This window comes from Ostrea edulis, chromosome 1 (assembly GCF_947568905.1).
Source record: "Ostrea edulis chromosome 1, xbOstEdul1.1, whole genome shotgun sequence".
Classification (NCBI taxonomy): Eukaryota; Metazoa; Mollusca; class Bivalvia; order Ostreida; family Ostreidae; genus Ostrea; species Ostrea edulis.
This window is the reverse complement of record NC_079164.1, coordinates 67,208,406-67,223,123: the sequence shown is the minus strand read 5'-3', so window position 1 is coordinate 67,223,123 and position 14,718 is coordinate 67,208,406. Positions and strand designations below refer to the sequence as shown.

The 14,718-nt window shown below is 33.9% G+C and overlaps 1 protein-coding gene across 3 annotated transcripts in view; it reads left to right on the top strand.

Moving 5' to 3' along the window:
• Nucleotides 1-5,330, top strand: part of LOC125646527 (calmodulin-binding transcription activator 1-like) — a 55,359-nt gene extending 50,029 nt beyond the window's left edge. For 2 of the 3 annotated variants that reach the window (XM_048872883.2, XM_048872878.2), the window contains one exon: nucleotides 876-5,330. In XM_048872883.2, the coding sequence (XP_048728840.1) occupies nucleotides 876-990 (115 nt within the window). In that variant the 3' untranslated portion in view covers nucleotides 991-5,330. The remainder of the gene's footprint in view (nucleotides 1-875) is intronic. The other variant, XM_048872897.2, reaches the window with a different exon arrangement.
• The last annotated feature ends 9,388 nt before the right edge of the window (nucleotides 5,331-14,718 follow it).

Here is a 14,718-nt window from a genome sequence, read left to right as displayed (position 1 = left end):
ATTCTTTATATAGAGTTCAGAAAATGACGTTCCTTCACAAAAGAAGAAGAAAAACATCCAAAATTGTCTGAAATGTACTCAATTTGAGTATTTCTGACTGATCTTTCAAGTATATACAAGATGAGATTGACAGGGATGGGTTAAAAGAAAAAATTCTGCAGCCTCCAGACACACACACACACATATACCACCCACCCACCCCTCCCCCCAACTGCCTGTGTTCCTCTTTTCAATCATTTGGGTGAAGCTAAGATTTGGGGAAGAAACATTTCCTTTACAATTCATAAGCAGGGCAACAAACAATGAAATGATGCGTAGCTAAACATTATTTAATCTCTTAATCAAGAGTTTTGATATTTGTGTTCTAGAAAAATGGTCTTTTCTTTTTGAAGCCAAAGCTTCTTATGCATAACAAAAATGAAAACAACTGGAGTTCAATTATAAAGCTCTAGCTGTCAAATTTGATTGGTGGAGATTGGTTGTTTATTCACATGGTTATCAGGGAATTGGATTCATTATATCTGGTGACATTTAATACTTTGGATTTTATTATAAGTTATTTCTTTGTAACCACCATTTTCACCAAAGAAAGTTATTCAGGTCCTAAAAATAATTTTGTGATATGGGATTAAAATCAGATCCTTTGATCCACTCTATGTGAGCAGATCGAAGGATTTTTTTTAAAAATCAGATTGCATTTTGTTGTATCTTATTTCATGATAAACGGAGTCCACTGTATATTTCATTTTTATTTTACTTTTACAATAATTCTATCCAATTATGATTCCATGGAAAGAGGAATTGTGTTATTAGAATTCCTGTAGTTAAAATTGTATTTTAAATGTGTTGTATATGGTGATTTTATAATTTTGTAGCTCTCCTCCAGACCAAAGCAACACAATATCCGACACAAAACAGCCAGACGATGAAACACCGTCTGATGGTGTGGACAGGCAGCAAAAGGAAGGCAATCAAACGAGGGGCAGATAACTCATGATGACCAAGGAATCTCCTATCATTGCATCAACGTAGATTAGTCCCATTTTTATCACCTTCATTTTTATGGATTCAACTTTTTTATATATTTCATAATTATGAATACAATTTTTTCTGTATTTCATTGATTCCTCTATTGTAGTAGGTATGAAATGTTGTAATTAAATGCTATTTATTGCATTACTTTTCAATTTATCTAAGAAGGAACTTGCTTATGAGATTGTTGGTTTTGGAAATCACTGGAGTTTGTCAGTGATTAATGATCCATCAAAGCAGGATATGTAGCAATGCCATGTTATGAACAAGGTTTCATTTTTTTTTTATTCTGGTAACACAAAATCCAGCCTTATAATCATGTGCACATGTGAGCAAATTTGTATTTAAAATAAATTATACTTAGTTCTTTGTCAATCTTGGTGTTTATAAGTACAGTTGTATTAACATCATTCAATTATTTCAGTTTTAAAGCTCTAGTATTTTCATTTATTTTAGATTAGGAAATGGGATAGCATGGTACTTTCTATTTTGCACAATGACCATATTGTAATTTTACTGTGAACCTATTACAAGATGACAGCATTCAGGGATATTCACTTTTGAGACACTTAAACTATTCATTAAGTAGTTTAGTTTTTGTCAGTATTAATTTTCTGCATGGAGTCTTTATTTTTGGCCTATGAGTTTTACTGCTGTTCCCGTCGAATACTTTCAGTATTGCTTTAATTTGAAAATATATTTTTAAGTATCAATCTATCAGTAGGAATGATTATGTACATGTAAAATATTCATGTGGAACATGGAATGTATTTACGAGGAACATGATGTGTGTTCATAAGGAATATGATGAAGTGAAATAGACCTATGATTTGTGATCTTTGAACAAGAGGTGAACATTACTTTTTATATCGATAAAAAAGAAAGGTGATAATATGATAAAAATATATACTCCATTTGTGTAGAATTCACTTTGTGATGAGATAATACAACAGCTGGTTGAACAACTTTTATAATCAATGATCTAGACAGAATATTCATATACATATTGTTGACTCCTGTTATCTGACATTGATACAGTGTTTTATTCATAGAACATTTTATGTTGTTTGATATGTACCCATAGATTCAAAATTATTTATTGAATACATCCCACTTTATTAAGTGCATAACTTTAATACATTTGTTATCTATTTTTATTAATTATTTATCTGGCTTTACTTTGTTTAAATTTGACATTCTTTTGTTTATTTTGTTGTTAAACATTTATTTGATACAGTTTGATATTTTTGTTCTTTATTCAATTATTTTTTTTTTTACATATCCCATGTTCAATTGAGCAGCTTCTTCCAATATTTCGGTTGATCCAAAATACCAGAGCTGGGTGATGTTGTTGAGAGACATTTTATATATAAAGAGAAGGTGACTTTGTCAGGATTTGACACTCAGTCTATTGTTGACTTGCCAGGGTTTGACACCCAATCATTAGCTAAAATATGTATGGAAAGTTTACTCTGCTCATATTTCCAATTTTGACTGGTGATTTAGTATGCTGCAAAATTGATAAAAAAATTGAATGATTGTGATAATTCATTTTATTTTCTCAATATTCTGGCATGCAATTAATTTTAAATTGTATTTTAGTGAATCTTGTCTAAATCCAGAAATGCTTGGTACTGTAGTCTTTGGACTAGGCATTATCCAAAATATAGAGTATATTTGATTCAGAGTATCTGTTCAGTTTACAAAAAATTTCAATTTGCACAGCATTTAGATTAAACATGTTTTGTTGCACTTTGATTTTTCTTAATATTCTAATGTTCTTTTTCATAGGGCGTTGGTTTGATGGTTGAAGGCTTTTAGGTCTAACCCCGAGATCTGAAATAAAATCAGACGTGTTAGATCTTCATTTTCAGTTTGATAGTGGTACTCAATAATGTTTCAGAGTGTAAATAGTGTGACATTGAAGAATGTAACCTTGACCTTTATATACCACCCTCACTATGACCATTCCAGAGAGAAATCCTAATATATATCTACCTGTCTCCTGTTTTTCCTCACACTGTATATCCTTTTATATATTTGAATTAGATTTGCATTTCGTTATCAAGATTAATTGCATTATGTTTTATAATATATTATTGCTTTACTTGCACTGTTATACAGTGGCATAGTAAACATAAGATGACTTTCACATACACGAGAGTTATATCCCTTAACAACCAAATTAGGTTTTTTTTAAAATAAGACATACATTGGGCCAATTCAACTTAATTAGTAGATTATCATACGAGGTCACAAAAAAATATGGGGCGAGTGGGAGGAATTTATTTTTTAATATCTGTTTCCCTGAGAAAAAAAATTTAATGACAAAAGGCATCACACAAAGTGTTACTCAAGTTAACATTCAAAGAATCCTTGGTAGAAGATATATAACCAACATTCTGGGACTTTAATCATTCACTCATGTCACTTGGAAGCAAGTTTGTTTGAAATTGTAATTTTTGTGAGAATAAAAAAAAATTGGGGTAGGCATTCTTTTGAGGGGTGGGCGGGGATGATAATTTATCAATTAATTTTAATTGGCCTTAAATATCTATTGTATTTGGCTTTGGTTAATATATCCAGTATTATTTTGTCTCCCTTTTGGAATACACTATTTTGACCAAGGAGTCGGTAGGTAAGAAAGATATTCTATTTTAGGGACACACAATGTCGTGTATTGCATTCAGTTATACTGTCTGCATATGTTTGAATCACAAACAAAAGTAAAAATTCTATGTTTCTTACTTTCAAATGAAAAAAAAAATAGAGTGTAAGATTTTTGTTTTCAATTTGATCAAATAAGGGAAAGAAAGACAATTTAGATTGACTAACCTTGACAGATATGCCTAATGAGAATTATTCTGGGAAGGGTTGTAACTTTCGTCAATTTGGAAGTCATTGATCCACTACCTTTGCTGTGATAAATAGAAAATATTGTTTTGTAGTGTGTGTAAGCTGTGATTGTTGTAGCTTAATGTCAAGTTTCCCACCCCAGTCTGCGAGTGTAGCTGCAGATATAAAACTACTAAACGTAAATTGTTATTATGTTTAGATAAGAATACAAAAAATTATACATGTTCATGTTTTGTAAGGCAATTAAATTGTGATCTACATAATTATGTTATTGTTATCAAGTTTTGATTTTGGAAATGTTTATGTATCCAGTGTTTTGTGATGTTTTCAGAAGTCGCACAAGTTATTTTAATCAGTGATTAAATGACAAACTTAGGCTGCATTACCATGTTTACCCTCTGTAGGAAAACTGGTGTATTGAAAATGGGAATCTAGTGTGTAGAATTGCTCAGTGGGACAGAAATTTAACATGTTCTTATTCAATAGGAGCGTATGCATGTATTTACTAATGGACAAGTCTTTTTTTATGATAAGATTTATTTATTTATTTTGATTTGTCTTGGACTCTGAAGGGGAGGTTGTTTACAGTTTAATTTTGCAGAATAGTAATGTAAACTTGATTTGACCTAGTAAGACAAATATGGTACAATGTAATGAGTTTTTGTTCACCTTTCAAAATATGTAAACAGATAACAAGAAGTAAATTTTGATGGATAGAAAATACCGTATGTTTTTCTACCATATTGTTTTTTAGAATGGAATTTAACAGATGTGATTATTTGGTATGCACTGAGTAGGTTTCAAGAAGTATTAATGTTGCTATAGATAAAATTCTGGATTTATGAATTTTACCCAGATAATTGATTTTAGTCTTTGTCAGTCAATATCTGTATGGAATGCTGAATCCATTAGTAAAAATATTCACTCGGGTCTACATTGCATATTCTAACATATATACATCAGTGATACCTCTCCTCCCAAAAGAAAATAATTTTAAAAGGGTGTCATTTTTAAAATGTTCCATTAACAATGTTAGAGAAGGCTGTGTATGGAATGTTTTTAATTTTTTGGCAGACTAGATCTTGGTATTCAAGGAATTTTTAATGCTTAATTTTAACCTTTTTCCTATGAACTGCTTTGGGGTTATTTTTTCTATCAGCCATTTAATTGGTGGATAATATATAAAATGCTGTCTGTATTAGACTTTTGAAGTCCCTTTTTCTTCCCTTTTCACATGTTGTCTTTGAATAGCTTCTGGAGTCATTAGATAATGCCCTCAGCTCTGTTAATCTCTCCAGCTTATGTGTATGTTATACTCTGTATTTTTTCTAATAGGTAGAGCTGGCAGTGGTTGCCAAACAATGAACTGTTTCATGGTTTATAAGTTACATTTTAATAGCAGTTGTTATTGGTATCTATTAATAAAATTATTGACCCCTGTTTAGTTCTCTTTTTCTTTTGAAAATAGAAATCAAAGGGTGTTGTGAAGGTGATCAAGATCAAAAGGGCATCCTCCTCTGACATTTTATTGTATCTCTTCAAATCCCATAGCAAGAGAATGACCCTTGGGATGTTAAAGTGCAAATAAGATGGTATTTGTAATTTTATCAGAATGTGCGAGGTATTTCTACCATCGATGCAGAGCAACAGTTATAGGTTCATCTAAAAAGGTGCTAAACTAAGGATATTGAAGGTACTTTGCGAAGTGATACATTTAATTTGCATAGCTTACATTGTTTTGTCGATCAGCATCTTCCTTGGTTTTGAATGCTTTGTGTCTGCTTCAGCTGTTTCTGTGTATAATCATCATTATATCGCAGTGTGCTGCTTTATACTGGATACAGAGGAGGTCAGCTTTTAGAAGAGTTCGAACTCCTATCTTCTGCAAGGTTCGGTAACTTGCGTTTCTGATGGTAATCTATGACTTCAAGTTACAGAGGCACGATGAGTAGAAGACCAGATCAGCCATGGTTATCCGACAATGGTGATTTACATGCTTTTAGGGATTTTATGTAACATCTCTGAACGACGTGAGCTAGAGTAGACGAGATTCAAAATGGAGAAATTCATGTTCATGCGCTTGTATTCGAATCGATGCCATTTGGACCAAAATTTTCAAGTTAAATAGGTATAATTTATTTTTTCATCAGTTTTCTATATTTTCCTTTTAAACATGTATGTACGTTCCTGCCATGAGAAGGCTTTGCCCTCTTTACATCATGCTTATACTGTACACTTCAAACGGAATGGTGACGTTTTCCATAGGAACAATGGCAGATATCAACCTAGTCTCCGCTAGAGCGATGAGTACTGCATGCGCCATATCCGATTAGCTAGGCCCAGGAAATTGTCACGACACGACACGATGTCGACTTGGTCCATTTTGTTGTCGAGGGGACCTTTGGAAGGTCAAGGGCATGTCAAACACTGCAGTGGGAGTCCTGTCTTCTATGTACCACATCAACAATGACACAAGCACACGGTGTTTCCCAACAAAGAACATTTATCCCAGGGTTTCCGAGACTGTTTCACCAAGAACTAAGGGAAAGAGTTCACAATCTAGAGACGAAAGACATCGATTGCGCTCAACAAGTCGCATGGATAGGAATGTGGAGAGGGTCGAGTCGGACAAAGATAAATGGTATCTACTGCCGTCGAAGTTTCGAATCTCTTAGAGAGGGGCTTGAAGGAACTGGAATTTTATGAGAAACGACTGAATTCAAGAGAAAAGCGAACAGCAAAATGGATTCATTATTTACCTTACAATGTAAATAAATGTACAAAACTCCTTTTTTGAACCGCAAAATGTTCCTGTGATGAGCAAGCAATCATTTTTATCAGAAAGGCTCAAAATTGGTCATTCTCGTGGTCGAAAAGGCGAAATAGGGAAAAGGAATATAGGCAGGAAAATCCAGGTTAAGTGAATGTACAAAACTTTTTCAATTCTATCGGAAATGTTGCTGGAACAAGCGTAAAAGGCCTTCAAAAAGACGTTAAACGCGTTCTTCTCGTGATAAGGACAAACAGAAAACGCGTCATGACCACGAAATTTTTTTTTAACTCGTCCTTCTCGTGATCGTAAAAGGAAGAGTGATCGGAAATACGAGGAAAAGAAAAAGCCTCGTGGTCACAAAACAGAGACCTCTGATGAGGATTTTTGCAAGTAGGTGTCACACTGTGGATCTGACGTGTTGGACAAGGTAATCATGTTAATTAATGATAATTGGTCTAACTATTCTGATTTAGCAAACTTCACAGATTTGAGAGACGGATAGACATCTGGTGATTTGAGTAACCCAAACCTCGACGAAGATACGAGTATATAAAGAAGGAATACTGAAACCTCCCGCAGTTTCATTTCGCCGTTAAAAAGTAACCAGGCCTTCTATGTACTAGTTCCTCCTATGTCTTCTATGTACTAGTTCGATATGTACGCCGTTAAAAAGTAACCATGTCTTGTATGTACTAGTTCGATATGTACGCCGTTAAAAGTAACCATGACTTCTATGTACTAGTTCGATATGTACGCCGTTAAAAAGTAACCATGTCTTGTATGTACTAGTTCGATATGTACGCTGCTCTACCTGAAGCAGAAAGGCGATCACAGAAAGCCAGCCAACAATACTACAGGTGCGTTCTGAAAGAGAGGCTCGGGGACCTTAAAGCTCGCTACTACAACACTAACTGGATGACAACATTTACTGATACATTCTGGGGACGAGAATCGTCAAAGTAGACGGCGTGAGGAGTATTTACGTCTGCAAAATGAAGCAATCAGAGACCTCAGCTTGCAGCTATTTGGTGAGGAGGAAAATTTAGATGAATATTCAAGTGAGAAAGATACTAATTAATTCTCCGATACAGTCTAAGAATGAGAATCACCACAGTGGACGGCGTCATGCAAACCTATCACGAGTATGTACGTCTGAAGAATGAAGAAATCAGAGACCTCCGCTTGAAACTATTTGGTGAGGAGGAAAATTCAAATGAACCTTCAGGTGAGGAAGATACTGATTAATTCTATAACAGTTCTAAGGAATCTGATCTTGTTTCCTTGAAGACTCCTTATAAGAAACGCCAAGCTTCCATTCCATGTTGCTTGAATGCCGATGTGAGTTATTTTTAACAGTCACTGTCATATTGTGATCGGATGTACAGTGGTATGGAGGGATCTATTTTGTGGATATTTTACTGTACCGTGATTATGCATGACTCTATAAGAAACAAACAAAATATGTCTATCAGCTGTGAATTTTAAAAGTGTATACAGATATGAAGCAAATGAATGCACTGTACAGAATACAGTTGAAATTCCATTAGCAAGCTAAGACAATTAATGCTTAAAAATATCAGATACCGTAAATTATAATAATTCAATGAAACAAAAGTGTCGCCCAGTAATTGTAAAATACTTTATTCTTGCAACCAAATGAAATATGATTATATTTAGAAGTTGTTTCATTTTCTAACACTTCGTCGCTTTCGAATTTTGTACCAGGAATGCGTAAATTGCATTGAAATGTGGGTTTGAATCTCATCTATTCTACAGGCATAGGCCTAAATTTTGCAGCCCTTCACCGACAGTGGTAACGTCTCCATATGAGTGAAATATTCTTGAGAGGGACGTTAAACAATATTCAATCAATCAAAAAGTAGGTCAAACTCCAAGGTCACAGGGTAAAATATTTTGGTACCCACAGAAAGGTCTTGTCACAAGGAATACTCATGTGAAATATCAAAGCTCTAACTCTCACTGTTCAAAAGTTATTAGCAAGGATAAAGTTTTTAAAAAGTAGGTCAAACTCCAAGGTCAAGGGTAAAAAAAATTATGGTACCCATGGAAAAGTCTTGTCACAAGGAATACTCAGGTGAAATATCAAAGCTCTAGTACTTACTGTTCAAAAGTTATTAGCAAGGTTGCAGTTTCAGACAGAATGACAGACAGGACAAATACTATCCCCCCCCCCCCCCCCCCCCCCCGATCTTCGATCTCGGGGGCATAAAAATCATTGACTGTAGTACACACAAGTCGTGAACTTCACACGTTAACTCCACATGCTCGATTCTTTGAGTGGACGGGTTATTATTATTAGTAGTAGTAGCAGTAGTATTTTTTTCTACAAAATTATATACCAAAACAATTTGAACAGTTTGAATATTTCATTTTATAATGATACAAAATATGTGTAACGTTTTCTTAGTCATAGCTTGTTTTTTTTATGTCACAAACCACATTTCTCGTAGAAATGATTGAGTATATGTTCTTTAATGTATTGGTCAGTTTACAATTATTTTCACAAATATTCATCAAACTATTTTCACTCATATGGAGACGTCACCAAGAATGGTGAGGGCTTCAAATTTAGACCTTCGCTCGGCGTTTACGGCCATTTTAAAAGCAGTGAGGGTTCTGTAGCGTGTCACACCTACTGCGACACAGGACATCCGTTTTTAAGGTCATCTCCGAGGACCCGTGACATGCACAACTGGTGATGGAACTGTCACTACATGTTTTAACAACTTACCGTAGATCTGTCGCGGCCGGGATTCGAATCCCGGACCTGCGCCTTCCGCATGCGGGGCGAACGCTCTAGATAACCTCTGGACCACCGCGGCGGTTTCGCAAAGAGATATGCAATAAAACTTGAAGGCGTGGAATGGACGAAGAAACAAATTAATCACCATCAATGGGAATCTGTGCTGAAATTCATTGTCGGTACTTTGTTAACAGATGGTCTGTACAGAATATACATTTTAATCTGCAATCTGACAACTCACTACATATATCGGAATACATTTTTACATAACCAGCAACGGTGGCGGATTCAGAGGGAAAGTTCGATTCTTTGAGTGGACAGGTTTTTATCATTAGAAGTAGTACTTTTTATTAAAAAACAATTTGAAAATTTTGGATATTTATTTATTCATAAATTTTATACTCATATGAAATATGTGTAACGTTTCTGTTCTTATACCCTGTTTTTTACGTTACTATCCACCTTTCTCATAGAATATGGTTTAGTATGTTTTTAATGTATTGGTCAGTTTATAATCATTTTCACAAATATTCATCATTCTATTGGAGTTTTACAAATACTAAACTTTAGGGATGTATAATAAGTTGAACGGGTCGATAGACGAGGAAATGGGATTCTTTGCCCTAATTCTTTGTCGATACTAATTGAAATCTTGGTCTACACGGAATGTACATTTTGAACTGCAATTTGACAGCTCATAACACTATTTGAACACATTTTGCAAAACCAGTTACAGTGCCTGACCCAGAAAGAAGCAATGGCAGAAAATTTGAATTAACCAAGAGAGAAAAAATTGCAAACACCAATCCACCCCACCAAGTTAGAATAAACTGGAGTCATATGATATATTGATCCCCGCGATATTTTGAACCCGGGTTCAAAATATCGCTGCGATATATGGAATCCCCTGTAAAATATTGAACCCAGGGTTCAACATATTATGACTATAATATTTTGAACCCCCTTAAATACATTTACAGTTAAAAGACTAGGGGTTCAAAATATTATGGTGTTGAAATGAACCTCCTAGTTTTTTTTTTTGTGTTTGGTAGGTTGAGGTGGGTGTTCAAGATACTATGGCTGTGAAATTATTGAACTCCTAAGACTTGTATTTAGGAGAGTGTTCAAATTTTAATGTTTCTAATCATAGTGAGATAGAAATTGATTTTTTGAATGGTGGAAGGGGGTTCAAGATATTATGGCTGTGAAATTATTGAACTCCTAAGACTTATATTTAGGAGGGTGTTCAAATTTTAATGTATCTAATTTTAGTGATAGAAATTAATTTTTTAAATGGTGGGAGGGGGTTCAAGATATGGCTGTGAAATTATTGAACTCCTAAGACTTATATTTAGGAGGATGTTCAAATTTTAATGTTTCTAATCCTAGTGAGATAGAAATTAATTTTTTTAATGGTGAGAGGGGGTTCAAGATATTATGGCTGTGAAATTATTGAACTCCTAAGACTTATATTTAGGAGGATGTTCAAATTTTAATGTTTCTAATCATAGTGAGATAGAAAATTAATTTTTTGAATGGTGGGAGGGGGTTCAAGATATTATGGCATTGAAATGTTAGGACAAAAGACAAAGAAAATCAATGTGTTGATACAGATCTGAGAGAATATTGGGGTCAAATTCATGATTTTATAAACTTCACAACTGTTGTAGATATTTATATGGTTATGACTGATATTTACTTTTTTAAAAATTCAAAAAATCAAAATTAAGATAGAATTTAGATGAAAAGGATCTGGCATCGGCCCTCTAGCTGTTCTTCATCAGTAGATTTCTTTTCTGAAAATTCTCCCTACCTCCTTTAAAATTTCATAAAAGAAGGGACCTATATGCTGTATAGGTCTTATATGGTATATGTATATAGAGGTCTCTGATAAAAGTTTTGACCCCATATTGTTGACCAAAATTTAGCCCTAAGAAAGCTATGATTCAAGCAGAGTGGAATTAATTCACACAACATTGAGATTCTGCAATATCAATATGATCAACATAGCCCTGCTGTTTTTTCCCCTAGCTGTTAATATGCATTGTGAAAATTTGGATATATCTGATTTCAACCCACCTTTCCCTATGGCTAATAATGGGGAAATCAAAGAACTGAAACAGTACTGTAAGACGGGGTTAAATAAATAAATTTCATGACTTTATAAACTTCATAACTGTTGCAGATTTTATACAGTTTTGATTCTTACTTAAAAAGGTTAGTAATTTAAAATTACATGTATAGTTAAAAAAAAATAAACATTGTAACAAAATATAAAATTCACTCATTTATTAATAGGACTTCAAGGAATCTTACATTACGCATCCCAGTACAGTTTGTATATATATATATATATATATATATATATATATATATATAATGGTTTTCAAAAGATTAAAAATTTCATAATACTTCACTACCATCTCTAACTTGTGAAGAAAAATCGTCAATCTACCAATTTTTGTTTGATTTAGCGTGTGTGTCTTTTGACCACTCTTTCCATAGCATAAATTCAACTGAGGTGCTAAGCGCATGGCTAATCCATTTTAGGCTTTGACCGACAGTAAACTAAAATCAAAGTCCCGAAAGTACTGAAAGACGGGGTCAACTTATTCAATGCATAACTTTCAGAAATGGTGCAGTTATGCTAATATGACAATTCATATGAAAACTCTCCAGACAAATGCTTTAATCAGACATAGGTCTTGAATTGCAGATTTACGTACAACTTCCTATTCGTGTTTTTGATACAAGAAAAGAAGTGTTCAAAATCGAAATATTCTTGAAGTCTGTTCCTTTTTTATGGTTTTGAGGCCAAAATGAATATCTAAAGGAATGCTTGTATTGTGAAATCCTAGTCTTGTGGCCAGTTTTGTTTAATCAATATGATCCAGAACTCAATATTCTTGGTTATCATTCCTTCTTTATTAAACCTCAATATTCTTGGTCTGTATCTTATAGTGAGGGTCACCATTTTAACTTGAGCACTTAGCTCTTCATAGCTAAACCAGGTGCTGAACTCTTGTGAAAAAGCATGAATGCTATAATAAAGTAAATGAAAAGAAATATAGATAAAGGTATGGAACAAAGTTTAATATGTCAACAGAACAGAAAGATAAGATATGCTAGGTTGACATATGACAGTATATGTTTAAAAGCTTATTTTTTATGGACCAACATAATGAAACCAAATGTTAATCATAACATTGATAATGGCATACTTTGGAACTGCTCAATACAACCTGTCAGTAACACATGAAATGTTAAAATCAAGTGGATGTGTAAACACTACAATTCTTTCTTTAGTAAAGGAAATTTTCCAAACTACTGAAACTGTAAACAAAAACATGTAAATTGTAAACATTGTAACAAAATTGGTAACATAGTAATTTCAAATTTTTTGACATTCATTTGGGCTAGAAGTTTCCTATGCAATGAAAAATATTTACATGTTATAGTCCAACATAAATAAACAAGTCCACAAGCCAGACAACTGTCTTCTCAAGTGAAACAATATGACATGAAGTGCTGCAAATTCAGGCATTTTAGAATATTATGCATATACCAGTATCTGGACAATTAACAATTCTAAAAGCATTACTGCTTGATAGTAATAGAATTGAAATAGGACAGTGAACTATGATTGTGTAAAGAATATAATACTGTTGCAATGTGAGATTTTGAGTTAATAATACAGACTGGTGCCTGATCAGGGTTAAATAAATTGCAATGCTGGGTTTCCGTAGCTATTTTCAGTATCACAGAAAAGGTTATAATGAGATGGACATATAAACACTCCAAACTTGTATAAAACAAGATGTGTTTGTGAAACACAAAATACCCCAATAATGGCCAATTCCGAAGATGGCCAAAGTCACAAAGACAAATAGCTTGGTACCAGTAGAAAGATCCTTCCACAAAAAATGCTCAAGTGCAATATGAAAGCTCTAATATTTACCATTTAGAAATTAAGACCAATATCAATCTTTTTAAAAGTAGGTCAAATGTCGTGCAATGTCAAAAGGTTTAGTACAAACGGAAAGGTCTTGTCACAAGGAATACTCATGTGAAATATCAAAGCTCTATCACTTACTGTTCAAAAGTTATAAGCAAGGCTAAAATTTTCAAAAAGTAGGTCAAACTCCAAGGTCAAGGTTAAAAAAATGTTGGTACCCACTAAAAGGTCTTGTCACAATAAATACTCGAATGAAATATCAAAGCTCTAGCTCTTACTGTTCAAAAGTTATTGGCAAGGTTAAAGTTTTTAAAAAGTAGGTCAAACTCCAAGATGGAGGTCACAGGGTAAAAAACATTGATACCCATGGAAAGCTCTTGTCATGTGAAATATCATTTACCGTTCAAAAGTTAGTAGCAAGGTAACCAAAAACAGGTATGAGTACAATCCGCTAAGAAATTGCTCAAAATGTTTCCCAAATTCAATCAAAGACAATTTGCAAACATTGTTACTGGTGACGAAACATGGGTTCACTACTTCGAACCAGTAAGGAAAATTGGAAAGAAAATATGGCTAACTAAACACGGTAGAAGGCCTGTAGTTGCCAAAAGAACCATAAGCATAAAGAAGGTTCTTTATTGCATATTCTTCTCAAGTGATCATGGTATAGCCGTACAAATTCCGGTGTCGAAGGGCAAAGTTACAGGTCGGTATTACCGAGATGTTATACTAAAAAAGCTCGAGAAATATTATCATAAACGACGCCCTGTGTGAGGATTAGGGCATGTTCGTCTACTTCATGATAATGCTCCATCACATACATCTGAGCTTGTGAAGCAATTTTTGAAGTCGGAGAAGGTTACCTCTTGCCACACCCACCATACTCTCCAGATCTAGCCCCATGTGACTTTTCCTTCTTCCAAAACTTAAAAAGTTCTTATCTTGTCGTCGTTACAAGTCCCGACAAGCCCTTGGCTCAGCCATCAGTCAGTGTCTCAGAGGTCTACCTAAATCAGCGTACCGTGACGCATTAGAGATTGACATTATGTATTTGAAACCGTGGAGAATACTTTAATTTGAGTCGAATGCTTTTGAGATATCGTACAATACACATTACATATCGAACAGCCCTCAAAAAAATTGTTTGATACGTGATAATGAGATATATCTCATTATCACGTATCAAACAATTTTTTTTAATTTTATGAGATATTCAGATAATAGTTGCGATCGCTTTTGGTACCTTGTTTAAGAGACTGGCCCCTAAACTTTGATACTGTCGAGTAGGTCTTTTCATTATCTACAACTTTCGTTTCGCAAATTCTTACAACTTGCATC